Source organism: Antedon mediterranea, chromosome 6 (assembly GCF_964355755.1).
Source record: "Antedon mediterranea chromosome 6, ecAntMedi1.1, whole genome shotgun sequence".
Lineage (NCBI taxonomy): Eukaryota > Metazoa > Echinodermata > Crinoidea > Comatulida > Antedonidae > Antedon > Antedon mediterranea.
This window is the reverse complement of record NC_092675.1, coordinates 9325029-9348708: the sequence shown is the minus strand read 5'-3', so window position 1 is coordinate 9348708 and position 23680 is coordinate 9325029. Positions and strand designations below refer to the sequence as shown.

Genomic DNA, 23680 nt, shown 5'->3' with positions numbered 1-23680 from the left:
ACTAGTACTACCTCCTCACTACCCTAGCGGCTTAACTAACGTAAAATACAGTTTAGAGTAGTACCCACTACTATCACTAATATCAGGCCTCCATATCCTCATTCATCGTTCCGCGAGGCATCGTGCAGAGATGTACACTTCTAACCCAGCATACTAGCTACACTTCCCACCCACCCTAGCTCTAGCTAGGTATGCACGTGCGCTGCCACCTAGGCCTAGCCTATTTCGGGTCTCATGTCTTGCAGCATTTGAAAATACATACTAATAATACTGTACATTATTATTATTTTGTATTCGCACTGGAAGTATCTAGGCGTTAAAATTCAATATATTATTTATTATCCTCAGCAGTGAAAACAATTATATTTTGTTGTATATGCCATACTGATTTTAATTGTCAAAAACATGATCGTCAGTCGATGATGGGCTCGGGAGTTTCGATAAATCTCGCGTCGCGTGTGTGGGTGTGGTGGAAAACACTCTCAGCAAGTTTGCTTCATTAATATGCATGAGACTCTGTGACGACACACTTTAACGTGACGTCATTTTACTTTAGCTGCATGCGAAGAAGTAGTCACCGAGACCAAAGAATATATATCACAAGAATGAGTAATCCGCGATTTTCACTGTAACAGTAATATTGTCCATGTGGTAGGGCGCCGCCATAAGTGTGGATGTATCTGGGATGTATACAACTTTTTGTGACGGTTTCACTAATCAAAGGCTGGACCACCGGTAGTATTTTCATGATAAAAAATGTTATCAACTACATGCCAACATCATGTTAAATACTATTTGGATATTTAATTGTTCGTTTTATGCAATTTATTTAGTAAAAACTGCCGTATAAACAGTATGCTTTATCAACCGGGCGCTACGATAGCGTGACCGGGCGTGTTGCTGTTTACGCGTTTTCACGAAGGATAGTTTAATAATATTCCTATATTTAACTTGTTTCTGGTAAAACAAATAAATGTTAATGACATGTAACATTTTCTCCTATTAATAACATGTGTTTTATACTAATTTATATCATAAAAACAATACTTAATTTACCGGGCGTACAGTAGTACACGGCAATGGTAAAGAATAGGCCGTGCTGAGTAATATTCGTTGATTTTTGGTGTTGCTGTGTTAGGCCTTTTTTGTGAACTAACTTAGCATGTTAGTAAATAATTGTCTGTAAAAGTGAATAAACACTAGGTTGTTAATAAATATGTATTATAAAATAGTTTACAATTGCAAAAACTATCTTCATAATTCTATTTAATGTGACATGTATAATATCTATTAAATCAAGTCTTATTTAGTATGTATACATCCGCCCTTATGAGGGCGGGCATCACTCACTGGAGCTCTCTGTTACAAATTTCTCATGCAAAAATCGCGGAATACTCATTCTTGTGATATATATTCTTTGCCGAGACGGACGAACCACGACGGAGGCAGAGAGAGGTTGGTGCGAAATCCGACCAAAAGCAACAACAAGATGAACGTACAACAAAGGGTAGGTATCATAACTTGATTAAAAATGTAGAGAACCTTTTAATTTATTTATTGTGACTAGGCATTTGGTGAATCCGTGTGGGGTAATCCGAGTACGGTTTTAATAGCCTAACTAAAAGCTAAAAAAGGTTAGACTTACTAGTTTAGGGCCTCCTACCTACCTACTAGGGTATCGGATCATCTCGGTCGCGTTTCATTTCGGTCGCGCTTCCGGTAAATCGAACTTCCGGCGATTTCTATGGAACGCTGCTCAATGCAGTACTGTTCACTGTAAGCTCTAATTAAAGATCGAAGTGTAGTCTCTATAGGTGTTTATTTAAAAATGATTTTATATAATAATCATTATATTTAAATAAATATTGTAAAAACAGTATGTTATTAATATTAGTTTAACTTTTTTTTAAATGTTTTTATAAGCATTATATTTTGTAAATATTCTATTTGTTTCTGACGGGAAAAATAACATACAAACTCACTTTACACTTTTGTCAATGATCATTCAATCTTTTTATTTTTAAAACAAAAACATATACACAAATATTTACATATATTTAAAAACAAAACATAGATACGTTAATGTAATGCAAAACAAACTCGTTTCACACTGTTTTTCAATTCAATCCTTTTATTTTTAAAACAAAAACGCATATACAAATGTTTACATTCATCATTCAAATTGAAACCTTTTTATTTACATCTACAAACGTTAATTTATCTATGTATTTAATATTTTATTTATTAACAATGTTTACCTCTATTTACATCTACAGACGTTATTTAATTTATCTATTTATTTAATCTTTTATTTATTAGCAATATTTACATCTATCTCATCTACAAATCGCGAACATCGTTTGATATAACGCGCGATTCTCTGATCGTTGGCCTGCGCGATACTCAGAGGCGTAAGAGCGTTCTAGTTGCACGTCGGTAAGCTTGTCGCTGAAGCCGGTCAACATCTTCGCGATGAACTAATTCCATTGTGATGTGAACATTCTGACTCTCTTCATGCAGCAGCCCGATTAAGAGGTAGAGTTGAAGTTTTGCTGAAATAACAAAAATAACGATATACTATAATTATCATGAGCAAGTTAACAACATAATACATAATATTATAATTGAAAAGTAATTTTCTTACCACGTCGTCCTTTTCGATTCAGTCTGCTGTGATACGGGTGTCTCGAAAACAGAGACCTCGAAAACCGAGACCAGAGACCAGAGACCCAGGGTCTCTGTTTTCGAGAAAATCGCGAAAACAGAGACCCTCACTAAAACGTCTCAATAATACGTTATATAGGGGGTCTCTATTTTCGAGAAAAACTCGAAAACAGAGACCCCCTATATAACGTATTATTTAGACGTTTTAGTGGGGGTGGAGTCCCCACTAAAACGTCTCAAGAATGACGTATCAGTAATAAACGGTAACTGATATGCCTATCAAAGAACATGCCGCAACGATAAGAAGAGATTGATGAATTCTTGAACGCGTGTGAAAAGACTGTCATTTTGGAATACAAGGTCGACGTCCTAGAAGTAAGATGTATAAATGCATGCGGTGCCTTTTAGAAGCCAAAAAGCGGGAGATTATTTAAAAAGCTGACACTAGTTTCGTAACATTTATTTACAAGCATAAAAGATAATAACGTACAATGCAATAACAATATGATATGAGGTCAGACTTTGAGGCAGACTGGAGGATGAAGACAAATATATTGTGTTGGGCGAGCCTTAAAAAAGAAATGAATAAAAACAAAACAAAAAAATTAATAAATAAATAAACATAAATTCACGATTTTTGCGATAAAAGTTGGGTGTTCCCATTTTACTCATTCATAATTATTAACATATTGGAGTCGTCTTCGTAAGCTACTTGTTGTGTCCTTAAAATATAGATAAAAATCGTTACAAATGCAAACAGGTTTATAAATTCGAACTGCTACACGTACCGAGTGCTGAAAGAGAGTTAAATCGGACAGTTAAGTCTCAATCCTACAATAGCATCCATTTTCGTATGCTTTATGCATAATTGACGCGCCATACACCACGATCGATATTGTTGAAAATTGACCTTAATTGACACGCGACCGAAATGAAACGCGACCGAGATGATCGTAATTCCCTACTAGGCCTAGCTAGGCCTAGGGCCTACTAGGCTAGGCCTAGTAGTAGGCTAGCTATTATAGGCCAGAGTAGGCCTAGCCTACCTGGCCTAAGCCTAGTACTCAATAAGTAGTAGCCTAGGCCTAGCCTCCTTTAGCCTGTGGTAGGCCTAGCTAGGCCCTAGCTTATAGTGGTGTTAGGCCTAGCGGGGGACTAGCCTAAGCTAGCTGAATACAGGTCAACCCATACCCATGCAACGGATGCTAGGCCCTAGGCCTAATACTAAATAAATAGTCATATTTATTGTTATTAAAAATAATAATTTATTTTTTTCACGCTGCTGCTATAGCCAGCTACGTGCCATGAATGAGGACTACTTATTCATTAAAGTTAAAGCAAGCAGCAGTTATAGTATTAGTATCTTTCTAAGGCCAACAGTTTTGCGACTTTGTAAACTCTATAACTATAATTTATACGCCGTGGTTAGGATTCCGGCACCGGAACTCAACTGCCCACCGTTAGGGAATCCGACACACTATTGCGCATGCTCATAGCTCTGGGAAGTGAATTATAGCTTGCACTATAGTGTGCCACACACCACGGAGAGTCGGAGTGTTATAGGGATTTACTGTAGCCTAGATAGTCGTTGCGCGAGCGAGAGAGCGATGGATGAAACTTGGCCTATGCCATACATGAATTAATAATTAAAATACGACTACGCCACGCGTTAAAATAATTATATTAATAAGTATCAGTATCTATCTAAGAATCGTAATGCTGTTTTTAGCGTTGCGACCCTGACTTCCCGAACAGTTTTTTCACATTCACGCGGTGGCTGCCGTCAACAAATCAACTTGTGATTGCATGTTGTTATGTAGAGAGTAACTATAATGCGTTATGAAAAATCATAAAACTAGTCATGTAATTATATAATTCATAATGATATGAAGTTTATATATGAATGAAGCAACCACTTTTTAATTACAAAATAAATACTATAGGCCCACTGGTCACGTCTAACTGGTAGCCCTAGCCTAGATTAGTGGATCCCATATTAGTAGGCATCTAGGCTAGGCTAGTTCGCCGTGTGGCGCAGCTATGAAATGATCCATCGCTGTTGATAAGTATAGAGTCGCCCCGATTACCTCGCTCTGGGCATGCGCAATAGCGTGTCTGATTCCCTAACGCTGGGCAGTTGAGTTCCGGTGCCGGAATCCTAACCACGGCGTAATTTATAGTCCCAGCTGCTGGACCCAAGGCAAAAAACGTCTGGGAAAAGAGAGTCTATGAGGGCTCACGGTTGAACGATTTTGGATTCTCGCCCTTTGATTGGTTGACGCGAATCAACAGACTGGGAAGAATTTTCTCATGTACCGCCGTAAAGTCACGTTGTCTCTAGAGGATATCCAGTTGCATGCCTACAGGTTGAGGTCACACACACACACACACACAACACATTAAAGTTCAAAATTGACCATTTTTAAATAAGCATTTTTGCGATTTTAATAATTAATTATAAATATATCTGAAGAAAGAACAATGATTAATTTTAAAATGTTGAGCAGCGTTTTTTGTAAGAAATATTTCTTGTTTATTTTTTATTTTACAGATCTATGATGAGAAAGATGTGTGCCTTAAAAATGACAATTTGTAAACATAGTTTCAGATTTAAATATAATATTATTCGGCATAATGTCATTTAATAATAACAGTACATAAATATTTAAATGTGAAATATTTTATTGGGAACGTAGGCTAAGTCTGTGTCTTATTTTATATGCAAAAAATTATGTAAAACAATTTATTAATAAACATTCAGTTTACTATTAGTATTACAATAAACATTTGATTAATAAGCCTGGAAATCAATCAGTAAAAAACATTGTGCTGTTGATTAAAAGGCGACTCACAATTTCTGAAAGCAATCGGAGCTGCTCCTTCTGGCAGCTGTTTCCTCACAGCTGCTACGTGTTTCTGCTGACCGTCTGGTATTCCCCTTCTTAAAAAGCCTGCACACGATACTGTATGATGGTTTTTCCATGGTCAAAATGTAGCGTTTTAATTTTACTAAAATACCTGCATGTAAAACGATCATGTCGGCGATGAAATCCTTTTTTTTTTTAAATAAAAATATTCACACGGCAAATTCAAAAGCGTACCTCTAGTTTTGTGCCGATCAAATTGGGACTATTAAGTAAGCCAATGGGTACGAGTAAGCCAAATAATTGGGTACAAGTTTTTATGACTACAGATTGGTTTGGGTACAGGTTAGCCAAAGTGGGTACGAGTTGACCAATTATTTGGGTACGAGTTGGCGAATTATTTGAGTACGAGTTGGTATAGGTATGGGTTGGTTTTGGTACGAATTGGTTTAGGTATGGATTGACTAGCACCGTAGATAGCTAGGCCAAGCCTACGCCCGGCTGGCCATATACTCTCCTCTAGAGGCCAGGCCAGCCCAGCCTATATACTGTAAGCCCTCTAGTTACCCAACCAATAGGCAAAAAGAGTTTACTGACTACTGTAAACTGAATGTGATACATTATTATTTTATAGGCTACTTACACTTTTACAGTACAGTATTTCATATTATTTATATGCTGATAATTGTATACTTGCTTAGTAGAAGATTCTGTGTAAATAAGTAAATATTTTTGTAAAGTTTACAAATTATTTTTGTTTTCATTTATTGCCAACCACACAGCCAGGTATATCGAGATCAGCTAATGCACCTCCTGCACAACAAGACTTTAAAGAGTATGTTGTTCGTGTACAAAGGTAATATACACTTTCTGGTGTGGTTCTTTCTGTAATATTATTTATTCAGGGTTAGGTGAAGTAAGGGATATAGATAGACGTATACCTAAACTTTATTGAGATGATCCAGTTCTCTGCCCGTGTGCTTTGTTTTTTCTATGTTCTATGTTTTCACTGTTTGTGTAAGCAGTGATTAAGTCAAACATTATTTACAGGTTATATTCAGTAAAGTGCTTTGAATTTCCAAGTCTTAACATAATACCTAGTCCTATTGGTATACTATGTTTCAGTTTTTTCAATATTAAGTTAATAATAATGAACTATTTTTGAGTAATTAACCTTAAAATTGAAAAATAATTCCTGATTGTTGTCAGGTTCTTAATCTTTCATTTAGTTATATCCCACCTCTTGAATTGTATAAAAACTCAAACTAAAGTCATGTATTATATTGTGTATTTATAATAGTTGTACAGTAACTAGAAGTTCATCTTTTAACTGAAAAGTTTTTTTATTTATTTAGTTTGAAATTGTTATGTACAGTACGTGTTGTAAAGGAAATTACCCTATGCCTATGTAATAGTCAAGAGTACTGATGTTCTATTTTTGGTTTTAGGAATGCTGATAAAATGTACAGTGTAATGAAGTTCAATTCTGGTGATAGAGTAGACTTTACCAAATGGAAAAAGGTTGGTTGTAAAGTATTAGTATACATACTCATCAATGTAAAACAATCCTCTAAAGCTCTGTCTATACTATCAGACTTTAACAAAATGATGTCATATCACTACCATGTTTGGGCATATCACTACCATATTTGTGCACATCACACTTTTTCATCAAACTAGTTTGATAGTGTAGACAGAGCTTAATTTACAGTATTCAGTCTGAAGTTGATTGCTACAAAATGTATTTATTTGGCTGTAAAAACATCTACTGTAAATACCAAATTCAGCGAAAACTGAAAGAATTGCTTTTACAAAAAAATATCAAAACATGCTACTTTAGTACACTGTACCTGTATACATAAATTTAACAGTTTTAAAAGACAACCAACGTTTAATACAAAGACTCAGTTTAAAAATTTATTCAAAATTGACTGTATAAAGAAATAAACGCATCTTGAAGTATGTTAAAATCTAAATAATGTTTATTATATCACTACAAATATAACTATACTATATACTATTTCATTTCAGGGTGTTATGCTTCGGGAAAATAATTTGGGTAAATTTAAAGACCAAAACGATATGCCAAAGTTTGGTGAAGGAAGTGAATACGGAAGAGAGAGAAGGGAAGAGGCAAGAAAAAAGAAATATGGAATAATTTCCAAAAAATACAAAGAGGAAGACCAACCTTGGATACTTAAACAACATGAAAAAGGAGGCAAAAAGTAACAATTATTTTAGTAAATTTTCTTTCTTAATTTCTAATGTCAAATACTGTGATGTTCAGGAGCAAACTTGAGAATTAATAAACAGCCTAAAATCTTTCAAAACGCTCTATTACATTTTTCACATTGTATTTAAGGTTGCAATTAAGCCTAATCACACAGACAAAAACATTTTTATGTAGAAGAATAATACTATTGTTTAGCTAGTTAGCTTTTGTAGTTATCCAATCTAATCTATACTTTTATTTAATTTTAAAGGTATAAAGGCACAAAAGAAGGGGGAATAAACGATAACGCTAGTCACTATATTTTTACCCAAATGGCAGATGGATCATTTTGTGCCTCACCTGTTAAATCCTGGTATAAATTTACTCCTATGGTGCAATATAAATTTCTAAATGATGAGGAAGCTGAAGAAGAATTTGGGAGGTCAGTTCTTCAATATTAATTTTGTAATAGTGAAATGAGTTAAAATAAGTCCGGCCTGGATATATGGTAAAGAAAGAAATTAAATTAGTTGTTGAATAACTAACTATATTTTTCCTTGGTGCTAAATAAGTGGGAGAGCGGGTAAGACAGTGGAACCGTAGTTACGTACCATAGCCCATAACATCTGCAAGGGTTTGAGGCTTACTCGCTCCATTGTTCTGGTGGTAGATTGGGTCTTCTTGGATAAGGACGTTAAACTGTAGGTCTAGTGTACACATCTATCTTTAAAGAACCTAGTACATCTGGCAGACAAGTAAGGGGTTACCCCGGTGTACTAGTACATGACAGCCACTATAACTCAAAGCCACTATGCAATTGGGACTGGACCGTTTTAGAGGTGTTTACCACCTGTTGGTCCCATCCTTCACATCTTGGTGGGAGCTTTCAACTTGTGACAACCTAAAAACTGCTGTAATTACATTATTTCATTTATTGTGCTTTATCACCCTTTTCCGTAGCGTAGATTTGTGAAGACCAACATTTTTTTTAATATGAAATGCTTTATAACTAACACATATCACTGTTTTCTATAGATATTTATAATAAAACAATATCTTAATGATGTATAATGAATTAACTAATCCATCACATATCAAACTAATCTAATAGACATAGGCCTACAAAAATGTTACACTATAATGAAACATCCTATACTACTATATCTCTAACAAAACATTTCAATCTTTTATCAACTAAAGTTTGTATAGTCGCCACTAGGTAGACTTGCTTCATCATTGCTTCTATGAATGGATGACTACAGGTAGTTAGGAGCAGAAATAGACCAAACCCAGTACCGTTTTTATTGCAATCATGCGGGAAATTACGTCACGATATTAGTCCTAGGTCATACCAAAGACGCTTTTTTTTATGTATATCATTTTTATAGTCTTTAATGTTATTATTGCAGGAGGGACAAAACATTAAATTTCTTTTCTGTTATGGTGAAGAAACGAATAAAACAAGATGGGTCATTGGAAGACGAACAAAAGGAAGAAAAATCCAAAGCTCCACGAAAGAAAGATTCACTTGTAAAGTAATTTTTATATTAATGTTTAAGTTGATTCAAGTCCTTAAGGCAGGGTGGTGCAATCCATTATTCATACAATTTATTTTTATTATATAATAACTGGTTGATATTTTGTGATTTGTTATTATATGTTATTCTTTAGACAATAACTGAAGATGATGAATACTTAGGCTTTTTATCTGATGATGATGATGATTCCGACGATGATTCTGATGATACTGAAAGAAAGCAAGCAAAAGGTACATTTTATATTATAATTATTATAATTATTTATTCATTATACTTAGGGGCCTCTTCAATCAAAGCGGGCCCAGTTATGATGAGTGGCTGTGTGTGTGCAGTGCCACCTACTATTACTCTGCACTAAAGTGCACATGAGCATGATGTGTACAGAGTTTATAGTCCTCATCCGAGAAGAATCGTTCCACCACCAGAACCATGGAACGAGTGAGCCTTGAACTCTTGCCAGTGTTATGGGTATGTATTACGGTTCCACTGTCTTAACCGCTCGGCCACTCACTCGAGTTAAAAGATTGGTTGTTCTATTAGATAGGCGGAGCTGAATAGTACAGTAGAACATTCAGTTTTATAACAAATGAAAATATTAACGCCGTTCAACAAATACAAAATATTGTACTGTTACTGTTGTAAAGTAAACCTTTATTCAATGAATCCATCTTGAATGGAGTCTTGAAGATGCTCGATTTATCCACTATCCATACAATAGTACTTTTAGTCATTACAGAAAATAATGCGCAGTATATGATATGAATAATAAATATTTGTGTATGATTACAAATTGTGTTATGATGGATGTGACAATTTTATAAAGTGGAATCATATTTTTTTAATAGAAAAGAAGGCCAAAAAGAAAGCTAAGAACTCAAAGAAAAAATACAGAGTAAAAAAGAAAGATTGGGGCGAAGAAGCAGGTGAAGAAAGTGACGTTGATGATTACGATGATCAAGAAAAAGATTATCTATCAGAAAAATCTAGGTATCTAATCGACATACAAGTTTACATGTTTGTACAGTATAATGTTGAATTTTAAATTGTTATTTGTAATTTTCAATTCAATGTCTGTATTATTATTGTTCTGTTTATTATTCATTTTTTCTACAGTAGGTTTATGGGTCTAGGTCAGTGTCACACTTTACCTACCAGTTTTGTTAACTTAATTTTTATTTTTGAATATACTGTATTGATTTGATTATTTTGCTGTAGTGATGAAGAAGAAACTGTAGAACAAAGAAAAGATGAAGAACGTGGTTTAGATGAGGAGATAGAAGAGATCAATGTATCAAGTGAAGAAGAAGTGGAAGAAGAAGAAATAAAAGAACCAGAAGTAGAGGATGCAGAGAATAAAGATAAAGAGGACAAAAGTAAAGAAGGTGGGAACTAAAGCTTGGTTACCCATAGAGACGCAACGCAAGAACATAGACGCAATGAAAGCAAGTTGACCAATGACAATCTACTATTTGAATAATCCATTGCTTGTGATTGGTCAAATCACTTACGTTGCATTACGTCTTTGTTTTGCGTCTCTAGTGAGAACCACACTTAAGATTAGTTGTACAATTAAAAATGATTCAGATTTTTGAAAAACGTGCTGCATGAATATACTTTTCAAAGAAGTTAAAAGATAACCCTAGATGTCACCATGTCTACACTATCAAAGAAGTTAAAAGATAACCCTAGATGTCACCAAGTCTACACTATCAAAGAAGTTAAAAGATAACCCTAGATGTCACCAAGTCTACACTATCAAAGAAGTTAAAAGATAACCCTCGATGTCACCAAGTCTACACTATCAAAGAAGTTAAAAGATAACCCTAGATGTCACCAAGTCTACACTATCAAAGAAGTTAAAAGATAACCCTAGATGTCACCAAGTCTACACTATCAAAGAAGTTAAAAGATAACCCTAGATGTCACCAAGTCTACACTATCAAAGAAGTTAAAAGATAACCCTAGATGTCACCAAGTCTACACTATCAAAGAAGTTAAAAGATAACCCTAGATGTCACCAAGTCTACACTATCAAAGAAGTTAAAAGATAACCCTAGATGTCACCAAGTCTACACTATCAAAGAAGTTAAAAGATAACCCTAGATGTCACCAAGTCTACACTATCAAAGAAGTTAAAAGATAACCCTAGATGTCACCAAGTCTACACTATCAAAGAAGTTAAAAGATAACCCTAGATGTATCAAAGAAGTTAAAAGATAACCCTAGATGTCACCAAGACTACACTATCAATGAAGTTAAAAGATAACTCTAGATGTCACCAAGTCTACACTATCAAAGAAGTTAAAAGATAACCCTAGATGTCACCAAGTCTACACTATCAAAGAAGTTAAAAGATAACCCTAGATGTCACCAAGTCTACACTATCAAAGAAGTTAAAAGATAACCCTAGATGTCACCAAGACTACACTATCAAAGAAGTTAAAAGATAACCCTAGATGTCACCAAGTCTACACTATCAAAGAAGTTAAAAGATAACCCTAGATGTCACCAAGTCTACACTATCAAAGAAGTTAAAAGATAACCCTAGATGTCACCAAGTCTACACTATCAAAGAAGTTAAAAGATAACCCTAGATGTCACCAAGTCTACACTATCAAAGAAGTTAAAAGATAACCCTAGATGTCACCAAGTCTACACTATCAAAGAAGTTAAAAGATAACCCTAGATGTCACCAAGTCTACACTATCAAAGAAGTTAAGTCTACACTATCAAAGAAGTTAAAAGATAACCCTAGATGTCACCAAGACTACACTATCAAAGAAGTTAAAAGATAACCCTAGATGTCACCAAGTCTACACTATCAAAGAAGTTAAAAGATAACCCTAGATGTCACCAAGTCTACACTATCAAAGAAGTTAAAAGATAACCATAAATGTCACCAAGTCTACACTATCAAAGAAGTTAAAAGATAACCCTAGATGTCACCAAGTCTACACTATCAAAGAAGTTAAAAGATAACCCTAGATGTCACCAAGTCTACACTATCAAAGAAGTTAAAAGATAACCCTAGATGTCACCAAGACTACACTATCAAAGAAGTTAAAAGATAACCCTAGATGTCACCAAGTCTACACTATCAAAGAAGTTAAAAGATAACCCTAGATGTCACCAAGACTACACTATCAAACTACTTTGACAAAAATTGTGATATGTGCCCAAATATTGATAAGATGTGATCATATCCATATAATATGGGCAAATGACATTTTTTTTTGTCACAAAAAGTTTAATAGTGTAGACAGAGCTTAACAAATATTTGGAATCATCCCTTATACAACTAGATTATTGCACTTTCTGTCTTTAGATTTAAATAAAGTTTTTTTTCTTAAGTTTTGTTAATAATGTTATTACAGATGGGAGCAGTGCAAGTGGATCTGATTCTGATGATAGTGATATCGATGATTCAAAGATACAGTCGGCAGTCTTTATGCAGGTAGGTCAAAGTTTAAGTAGACTTGTCCAGAATTTGCTTAGTCCAAGGAAAGAGTGAAAGAAAGAGTAATTTCACTCTTTCCTGCTTAGTCTTAGTATTTTGAATACCATTTGATCATTTAAATATTTTACAGTAAAATTTAGTGCAGAGTTATAGCATTAGATCAATTCCTGTCTCCTGATTTTGAATGTTTTTTACAGAATAAAACTCAGGTTAAGAAAACGAGTGGAAAGTCTTCAAAGAGTTCAAGTCGTAACAGTAGCAGACCTGGTACACCCTTAACTGCAGATAACACAACAACTACACTGTCGCAGGTTGCTGGACGTTTACAGGACAAAGGTAAGTTAAATATTTAAATTATTGTACACAATATGATTATTATACATTTTGATTTTGGATATACTTAATCTTGCAGAATAACCTACCATGTAAAAGGCATTATGCCATGTGTAATTGTGTACATATAAAACCACTTAACAGTTTTCCAACAATTTTTTTCAAGTTTTCCAACAATTTTTTTCAAGTTTTCCAACTATTTTTTTCAAGTTTTCCAACAATTTTGTTCAAGTTTTCAATGATTGAAATAGATATGCAAAACATATTTGAATTTAATTTTGACAAAAATAGAATATAGATTAGATTTTTTAATTATTCCTTTCCAGGTGTATCAAACAAAAGACAAGGTGATGCAGGGTCATCATCACAATCACAAACACCTGGACCTCCTTCCAAGAAACCTCGCACTGAAAGCCCTATGCCATTGAAAGGGCAACCAGGGTGAGTTATTAGGGACTTTTAGATTTGAGTGAACGAAGCCCACGTGTAAAAGCTTTATTTTAAAATAACCAATAAAAATCATTAATTCACAGTTTGCAAATATAATTTTACTGAAGTTCACTTTATTATATTCAATTTTTCCGACATGATTTTGTTAAACTTTTGCAGTGTTAAGACGTCATCAAAATGCCACTAAAAAAGTGCTCAAAGACGCTTGCATGCACCTTCATAAAATTATGTCAAATCAAAACTATAAAAGTTTACTGTAAAGTAATATGTTTATACTGATGTTAATTTGATAAGATATTTGATACCACCTTATAAGGATGTAGAATGTACCCTTGAAGCAATCTAATAATAATTATTGTTTCTATTTGCAGTGAGGTCCGCATCACAGAGGATGTTGTGAGGAGGTATTTGATGAGAAAACCAATGACTACAAAAGATCTATTGCATAAACTGAATCCAAAAAAAACAGGCATGTCACCCACTGACATTGTTAAACGTCTTACAGAGGTCATGTTAAAGTTAGGCCCTAAGAAAGAGGTCATTAAAGACAAGGTGTACTGGTCAATCAAGTCTACATGAAGATTGTGATAATGGGGTGTATATATTGGATGTCAAATGGATGCTGCCTGATATCAGACTTCCAATAGATGCTGCCTTCTTGCAGTATAGTTCTGATATCAGACTACAAATTATGGATGCTGCCTTGCAGTATAGTTCTGATATTGGATGTCAAATGGATGCTGCCTTCTTGCAGTATGGGTCTGATATTAGATGTCAAATGGATGCTGCCCTCTTGCAGTATAGTTCTGATATTGGATGTCAAATGGATGCTGCCTTCTTGCAGCAAGTTCTGATATGAGACTACAAATGGATGCTGCCTTGCAGTATAGGTCTGATATCAGGCTACAAATGGATACTGCCTTGCAGTATAGGTCTAATATTGGATGTCAAATGGATGCTGCCTTCGTGCAGCAAGTTCTGATATGAGACTACAAATAGATGCTGCCTTGCAGTATAGGTCTGATATCGGGCTACAAATGGATACTGCCTTGCAGTATAGGTCTAATATTAGATGTCAAATGGATGCTGCCTTGCAGTATAGTTCTGATATCAGGCTACAAATGGATACTGCCTTGCAGTATAGGTCTAATATTGGATGTCAAATGGATGCTGCCCTCTTGCAGTATAGTTCTGATATTTGATGTTAAATGGATGCTGCCTTCTTGCAGCAAGTTCTGATATGAGACTACAAATGGATGCTGCCTTGCAGTATAGGTCTGCTATTGGATGTCAAATGGATGCTGCCTTGCAGTATGGGTCTGATAATGGATGTCAAATAGACGTTGCCTTTTGGCAGTATAGTTCTGATATGAGACTACAAATGGATGCTGCCTTGCAGTATAGGTCTAATATTGGATGTCAAATTGATGCTGCCTTGTGGTTTAGGTCTGATATTGGATGTCAAATGGATGCTGCCTTCTGGCAGTATAGTTCTGATATCAGATTACAAATGGATGCTGCCTTGCAGTATAGGTCTAATATTGGATGTCAAATGGATGCTGCCCTTTTTCAGTATAGTTCTGATATTGGATGTCAAATGGATGCTGCCTTCTTGCAGTATAGTTTTGATATCAGACTACAAATGGATGCTGCCTTGCAGTATAGGTCTGATATTGGATGTCAAATGGATGCTGCCTTCTTGCAGTATGGGTCTGATATCAGACTACAAATGGATGCCGCCTTGCAGTATAGGTCTAATATTGGATGTCAAATGGATGCTGTCTTCTTGCAGTATGGGTCTGAGATGGTTAGAATTAACGACCAATTTTAAAGATCTGTATATACAGACATGCACAAAAAACATGTAAAAATAAGTGGTGATTCTACCATGTATAAGGATAATGAACCAGGTCTTTAAATCTTCAAGTTTGCTGGATCTGGCTAGAAAATTCCACACCCCCAAGAATTAAATTCTAATTTCTATAATGAAATATATGATACCTATCTTTCACAGTTTAAAATATGAAATATCTTTGATCATTTACTGTATTAATAAATATATTTTACTTGTATTAAATTTAAACAAATACAGAGCATGTAAATGAAGTTTGTTTCATCCTGGTATTTATATTTAAACATTATAAAAGATTCTTGACTGAGAGTTTTTTACAACATTTTCTGTACAGTATTATTTTACCTTGAGGAGAAGCACTGAATCTGATGTTAAACAGTTCCTGACGTAGCCTATGTTCCATTAAAGTTGTATTGTCCCCCAAAACATGAAAAATGAAGATCAATTAAATCAAATTTTGAATAGACCATATTGTAGCTATAATAAAGTTGTTCACTTTCGCCGAAAAAAAATCCGAAAAAAATTATTAATTTCGCTAAGAAAAAAGCAAAATAAGTTAATCAATTTTCCCAACTTGTCAGCTCAAAATTTAGGCCGATAGAGCTAACTCATAAATATGCATGATATGTTAATGAGCATCGACACAGCTGGGATCTGATCTAACAAACATGGAAGATGCACGTTGTGTACACAACACCCACAGATCGACGCGACTCGACTGGGGGTTTCCCCTGATCGTATGTAAAGCTAAGCTGTTAATTTGTCGGTAAGTAGGCCTAGACGGTTATTTTAAATATAATAATTATATATATAACGCAAACTAGACAGACGTTTGTAATAACAGGAAGGTAATTAATTAACTTAGCCTGGGATTTTTTCAGGGCTAGGCCTAGAATAATACATGCATAGGCCTAGGCTAGTAGTAGAGGAGGCAGGCTGCTGGGACAATCGGGTCTCTGCAGAAAATGCCCAGCTAGGCCCTATACATTGTACTCTTCATAGACTGGCCTAGGCTAGGCCATCAATCCGAAAATACAGCCAGCCTGCTGTACCATATACATAATTTACAGTTGAATCTTGTTTAACTAGTTTTTATGATAAAAATAAAACAAACATTTTTTCAGGGAAAATGGTTACAATACAACTTACAAGCCTGAAGTTAAGAACCTTCCTCCAGCAGCACTGTACAAGTAGACAGAGGGGAAAAGCCAGCTTAGCCATTTTACCACACAAACTACTGTTCTTTACCATGTAACTCTGTACTGTAGTAAGTCAAATATTTGTTTTCTCTTTATTAAGTCTTAGTTGTAATGTGTTTTACCATAGAAAGTTAGTGTACTTATTTGTCAAAGCAAGCAATTTCACTAGCCCACATTTTGCACTAAATGTGCATGATCTAGACCTATTTATAAATACCAAATTCCAGGTTTTCGTACTTTGCCGAAATTAAAAACTTTAGATTTTGTGAAATATTTAACTTATTTATACATCATTATTTAAACATTTTTATTTAAAGACGTTGAGCTGATGAAGACTGGAACAGAGGTCACATTTGTACTTCATAAAGACAACTGATGATAGACTCTGTATATGATTGGATATTGCAAGAAAAATATTTGTGATGCTGCATTCGGCCAATATGTTCCTGTTCAGCTTGTAAAATGTTGTATAATTTTTTTTATAAAGCAATAATATTTGTACAGTATATTATTTTGTAAACATAACATTCAATAAATAAAAAATACTACTACAACAGTACACAGAATAAATTCTTCAATTTTACTTACACTTCATAATGTTACTGTAAATATTACATTGCAAAAGGAGTTAATAAAAAATATATATAGGCCTATATACAGTTACAGTATATCTTATTGAATTCCTGTATTGTTTTTTGTGTCAATTTGTCTACTAATATCAATGTGTTGATTGTGGCAGTAATTACGGCAGCTATAGTCTTCTAAGATCGCTCATATCCATTACAAAGTGTCATTTTAATAGTAAGAAATGTTTCAATAAATTGTGAATGTTGCCGATACATTTTGTGTTTCTCACTACTTCACTTGCTCTTATTGTTCAATCAATGTTAATACCTGAAAAAAAAGAAGAAAATTGTGTCAAATATCTGCATAAAATGCTTAATTGTGCAAATGTTGATTTGAACCTATTGCATTTGATGCAGAAAATATTTTTAAAATACTGTACAGTAAACATTCAAAACAATATTTAGATTTATTTGGTAATTTTCTCTGCAGAATAGATAGTTGAAATCCTAACAAATTAAACCAATTTATCAGGATGCCAAACAAAATTATAAAAAAAAAATACATCCCTCCTGGTGGTGGTCTAGCCCTAGCTAGTAGTGTACTGCCTAGCCTAGGCCTACTACCTCTACTTATAGAAACAGGAGGCAGCAGTAAGGCTACTCGAGACTGCCTGCCATGTGGTTGTGCTAGTTAGTACTAGGCCTACTAGTATGTAGTAGACTAGTATACAGTAGCAGAAAACTCGGGCCTAGGGCCTAGGCCTAGCTAGGCCTCTCCTGCTAGCGAAACAAAAACTCACCTAAATGAATAAGATTCAACATCAAAGTTACCAACTGCAGTTCTACTTAGTATTCTGCTAGCTATAGTTTTCGTGTTTTCTTCAAGATCGTCTCGCGTCACTACTCGACTCTCTCTCTATGCATTGCTATCGTCGCGTTGTTGGCTGTTTGTTGAGAGAACCATCATCCACAAGATGTATCCATACAATATGAATATTTATGAGCTAACTCAGGTCAAGGGTTAAATTAAACCGGAACACGTTTGTCTTCCAGACAAATAGCTTCCGGTTGGTTAATTTTTGCTTTAAATTACGATTTTCTCGAGTAAAACATTTTTTTTTTTCGATCCAATTTCAGTTCAAAGTGAATAACTTTTATGTGCAATTAAAATGGCCTATTCAACAAAAATATTTAAAAAAAAAATGTTTTCAGGGGGACAATACATCTTTAAACCTCAACAACAGGTATATTATTTAATAGGTAGCATAGTTGCCATTTCTGGCATTATTATGCTTTTTGGCATTATTTGGAGGCCCACGGCATCTGGCATAATGCCGCGGCATTATTTAGCCGTTTTTAGCATAATCTGGCATAATTTTGTGTTTTTTGAACATCCAAAAAAATAATATTACCACAGAACAAAAATAAAATATTTTGTTAATACATATCACCTTACACAATATCATATCGTAAAAACAGATCTGTTCGGGTTTTCCGTACAATAGTTCTTCCATCCTTTCGTTTCTGACTTCATCGACTCTTCGGATAGGAAGGCTGCTCGAAAACTACCGTGTGTGCGATATAGGCAGCACAACAAATCCGAAGAGGCTAGCTATTGGCCAATTATGTTGCTCTATTTCAGAGACCATGCAGGTTATTGGATCCCCAGATATAGAGACGATTGAACGAAAACATTATGAAAGGGGTTTTGTTTTTTCAGTTCATAATCATAAGTGGCCACACCCCTACCCCAACCCTTAAAATGGCAATTTCCGGTAACTAGAAGCTCTAATTTTAAAAAGAATTTCTTCTAGAGAATTTATTTTCCATATTTCAAATTATGTTCCATTTGCATCGTCGTAGCAACCCTATATTTCCAAATGTTCTTCACCTCTCAGTGACCATGATGGGGCGAGGTCCTAGGGACTCTTATACATTTTTATAAAATTAAGTGCAATTTCCGGCCATCTAGCAGCTCTATTTTTCCAATTTGTTTTACCTCAGCCCCAACCATGGTGGGTCTGAGGTCCTGGAAACACTTAATATATATTTTTATTTCCTATTTTAAATTATAATTGGCACTTTCAAAACTATCGTGGGCTAAGATCCTGGAGGTACTAATAAATATATTTTTATTTCACATTTGAAATTAAGTGCCATTTCCGGCCATTGAGTGAGCAGCTCTATTTTTTTCATATTTTCTTAACTCAGTCCCAACCATGGTGGGGTTGAGGTCCTGGAGACACAATTAATATATATTTTGATTTCCTATTCTAAATTATAATTGCCATTTTCAAACTATGGTGGGCTAAGATCATGGAGACACTAATAAATATATTTTGATTTCATATTTTAAATTAAGTGCCATTTCCGGCCATCTAACAGCTCTATTTTTCCAATTTGTTTTACCTCAGCCCCAACCATGGTGGGGCTGAGGTCCTGGAAACACTTAATATATTTGTTTATTTCCTATTTTAAATTATAATTGGTACTTTCAAAACTATCATGGGCTAAGATCCTGGAGGTACTAATAAATATATTTTTATTTTATATTTGAAATTAAGTGCCATTTCCGACCATTGAGCAGCTCTATTTTTTTCATATTTTCTTACCTCAGCCCCAACCATGGTGGGGTCGAGGTCCTGGAGACACAATTAATATATATTTTGATTTCCTATTTTAAATTATAATTTCCATTTTCGAACTATGGTGGGCTAAGATCATGGAGACACTAATAAATATATTTTTTTTTTCATATTTTAAATTAAGTGCCATTTCCGGCCATCGAGTAGGTATTTGTCCAAATTTTCTTATCAACCATGGTGGGGCTGAGGTCCTGGAGACACTCAAAATAATTTTTTTTATTTCCTATTTTAAATTATAATTGCTATTTTCTAATTATGGTGGGCTAAGATCTTTTCATATTTGAAATTAAGTGCAAAGATCCCGGCCATCGAGCAGCTCTCATATTTCAGTTCAAAAATTATAAATTTCCATGGCTGCGTAACCGTATCCGGATATTCATCCCCTGGACATTTATCCCCCGGACAACTAACCCCCGGACAACCACCACCTGGACCACTACCCCCTTAGGACAACTACCCCTTTAGGACAACTACCCCCGGACAAATACCCCCCCGGACAAATACCCCCCCGGACAACTACCCCCTTAGGACAACAACCCCCTTAGGACAACTACCCCCCGGACAATTACCCCCTAGGAACAATTACCCCCGGACAATTACCACCCAGAAAACTATCCCTTTAGAACACCCTAACCACCCAGACCATTCAACAACCTGACTCTGCAACAGTGTATAATAGGAATTAATAACTATATTTTAATTCGTTACTTTGACGAATTACTATTCATTATTGTAAACAAAAGTAAAAGATTGAACATAAATATAGCCTGGTATAAACTGAAGATTGTCACACATGATCATAGGATAGTCGAACGTATTATATAGTACTCCCTGTATTTACTGTAAAGACTGGGTTCGCTAATAATAATAATAATTTTTGCGTCAGGACAATGCTTCGATAACCACTGGTCTTAAAAGAATTAATTTTTGTCTCAAATTTGTCATATATGTATTTTTGTACACTTGAAGAATAATATCACTTTTGATATTTGACCTCAATGTTCACTCACCGAATAAACGTCGATCTTTAAATAAATTCCCCTGAAATAAACGGTGACCATGTCACTCCCATGAAACATCATATGGAATAATCGGCGTCTATTTCCATTAGATTATACCCCCTCCCATTGAATAAACAACTTTCTTCCAATAAATGTCCACCTAAAAACCACCTAAACAATAAACAGCCCAGGCCGTTTTTTCAATAAATACGGTACTTTAAATCTAGCACATCTAGGTTCTAGCGTGCTGTTAAACAGAATAATCGGTTAAAAACGGGTGTTTCGAAACTAGAGACCCGAGACCAGAGACCAGAGACCCGAGACCCAATACGAAAAGGGAGACCTAAATATACGAAAAGGGAGACCCACGTACGAAAAGGGAGACCCCACTATACGAAAAGGGAGACCCCACTATACGAAAAGGGAGACCCCACTATACGAAAAGGGAGACCCTAATATACGAAAAGGGAGACCTAAATATACGAAAAGGGAGACCCAATTATACGAAAGGGAGACCCAAATATACAAAATGGGAGACCCAAATATACGAAAAGGGAGACCCACTATAAGAAAAGGGAGACCCACTATAAGAAAAGGGAGACCCCACTATACGAAAAGAGAGACCACACTATACGAAAAGGGAGACCCTAATATACGAAAAGGGAGACCCAAATATAGGTCTCCCTTTTCGTATTGGGTCTCGTGTCAGGTCTCTGGTCTCGGGTCTCTAGTTTCGAAACACCGTTAAAAACAGATGATTTCATTTTTACAGAAACCGGTCCTATATATTTGTCTACTTTTGGATGGAGGGGGGGGGGTAGTTGACCGGGGAATAGTTACCCGGGGGGTAGTTATCCTAAGGGGGTAGTTGTCCTAAGGGGGTGGTTGTCCGGGGGGTAGTTGTCCGGGGGGGTTGTTATCCTAAGGGGGTAGTTGTCCTAAGGGGGTAGTTGTCCGGGGGGGTAGTTGTCCTAAGGGGGTAGTTGTCCGGGTGGTAAACATCCGGGGGGTAACTGTCTAGGGGGTAGGTGTCCTAGAACCCTGTGTAACAGGTTTTTTTTTTTTGGGTGGGGTAGGGGGGTGGGGGTTGGTGTTGGTGTCATTTGCAATTACCATTTTCGCACCCCAGATATTTAGAATTATTAGTTATTACTCACAAAACTAAAAATATAAATTTTGTACGACATGGGGATACAATTTTAGGCCCTATTTTGTGTCAGTTGGGGTTTTACAAACGTTTATTAGACATAAAACCGTTGGTGGCGCTGTTTAGGGCCACATTTTGGGGATCTGGCATTTTTTTTCCCAATCTGGCATTATTTGAGACAGGATACGGCATAATTTAAATTTTATCGCTGGCAACGCTGATAGGTAGGCCTACATCTACATAAATATAAAATGTGTAACATAAATCATGTATCTAATCGTTCTCTTAAAATGGTGTTGCAAACAGAATAGGAAAAATTTTGCTATAAAAATCGTCAGACTTTTTTTCCCTAGAAAATGAAGACAAAATGTTGGTGATTTTTAGTGCGAAAAGTCTATAGCCAACCCATCTACTGTATTTTTGTTGGCAGTTTTTAAATAATATATATTATGACCAATTTTGCGCAACATATAACAGAGTCTGGACCTGTTTTGGTGGCCAAAATTGATCCGCCAATACGACCTGTATTTTACTGCAGCCACCCACACACACACAGATAAACCAAGTCATCTGTACCACCTTTGAACCGATTTAATTTAACAGGTAGGTGGCTTCGGTGGATAGAGTATTACTTATTGTAGAAGAGTATTACTTATTGTAGAAAAGTATTGCCTTCCTCTCTGAACGTAACCAATTCACAAGGAAGATAAAGGAAACATATTAGCATTCAAATGTAATTCCTCTGTCAAAATCCCAATCTATACAACGATGTGTAGTAGTTAGGCCTATACAATCGAATCAACACTGACCATGGATTATCTATTCTTTAATCCATGCACTGCACTGAATTAAATAAAACGGAAGTGAAGTGAAGCGAGACGATATTTTACTAGGCTTGGGCTTAGGTCCATTTCGGCTGTCGACGAGAACCTCATACCTTGTATATGGCGCGCCAAACGTGCCGGTTACGGTATAACGTCGCAGACAGGGAGCGATGTCTTAATAATGTATGCGCATTTTATAATTGTGTTATTTATTTACTACTAAGTACTTAGTACTATTCCTAAACTGTTAAATTTTATTGAATTCCCGAATAGCCCAATAGTAAAACATTTTCCGTTTGATTAATGTGAAAAATATGCTATAAGTGGCATTATAGAATGGGCCTATAACTATATTTAATTTAGTCCAGATAAACGTGACAATCTCTCAAAACAAGAGAGGCAGGCCATTGCCAAATTGCGTCATTAAACCCGCTGATAAAGGTTCTGCCACTGTTGCCATGGACATCAAATTTTATGAAGAGGAGTCCTTAAGACAGCTAAATAATCCTCTTCATTATCGTAAACTTACAACGGATCCCACCCCGGAAATTGCGGATAAGGTGGCCGAATCTGTTTCTGTGATGGTAAAAAAACACTCCATCGATCCTAAGATTGGACCTCATTTGGCACAGGTCAATCCAGTTCCAGGCAGATTTTATTTCCTACCTAAAATCCACAAAGCAGGCAATCCTGATAGACCCATTATTTCGGGCAATGGCACTGCTACAGAGAAAATTTCTGAATATGTGGATGATTTACTTAGACCAGTGACTGATCTCGCTTCATACATTCAGGACTCCACGGACTTTATCCGCAAAATTAACCAAATTCAAAATTTACCTAATAATTCTGTTCTGGCTACATTAGATGTTTCATCATTGTATACTAATATCCCTCACGAAGAAGGAGCCGACGCATGTATTTTAAA

The 23680-nt window shown here is 35.5% G+C and overlaps 1 protein-coding gene and 2 long non-coding RNA genes across 3 annotated transcripts; 2 read left to right on the top strand and 1 right to left on the bottom strand.

Moving 5' to 3' along the window:
* The first annotated feature begins 1432 nt into the window (after positions 1-1432).
* Positions 1433-15624, top strand: LOC140051295 (general transcription factor IIF subunit 1-like). The gene is made up of 13 exons (XM_072096461.1): positions 1433-1507; positions 6311-6384; positions 6977-7049; positions 7560-7753; positions 8012-8182; positions 9150-9270; positions 9412-9508; positions 10124-10265; positions 10494-10660; positions 12653-12732; positions 12933-13071; positions 13395-13509; positions 13890-15624. Exons 1-13 carry the CDS (start codon positions 1490-1492, stop codon positions 14095-14097), a joined length of 1599 nt encoding a protein of 532 aa, XP_071952562.1. The 5' UTR covers positions 1433-1489; the 3' UTR covers positions 14098-15624.
* A 387-nt stretch (positions 15625-16011) lies between these two features.
* LOC140051528 (uncharacterized) lies at positions 16012-17237 on the top strand. The gene is made up of 3 exons (XR_011845531.1): positions 16012-16136; positions 16495-16637; positions 16887-17237. It is a non-coding gene; the product is annotated as an uncharacterized lncRNA (long non-coding RNA).
* On the bottom strand, positions 17136-18358 carry LOC140051530 (uncharacterized). The gene is made up of 2 exons (XR_011845532.1): positions 17936-18358; positions 17136-17463 (listed from the first exon to the last, which is right to left on the bottom strand). It is a non-coding gene; the product is annotated as an uncharacterized lncRNA (long non-coding RNA).
* Positions 18359-23680: the final 5322 nt, after the last annotated feature.

Excerpts from the sequence above, each read along its gene's own strand:
- LOC140051295 (XM_072096461.1), top strand. Across the intron at positions 6,385-6,976 it reads TATGTTGTTCGTGTACAAAG|GAATGCTGATAAAATGTACA; the intron begins GTAATATACACT and ends TTTTGGTTTTAG. Across the intron at positions 9,271-9,411 it reads CACGAAAGAAAGATTCACTT|ACAATAACTGAAGATGATGA; the intron begins GTAAAGTAATTT and ends GTTATTCTTTAG.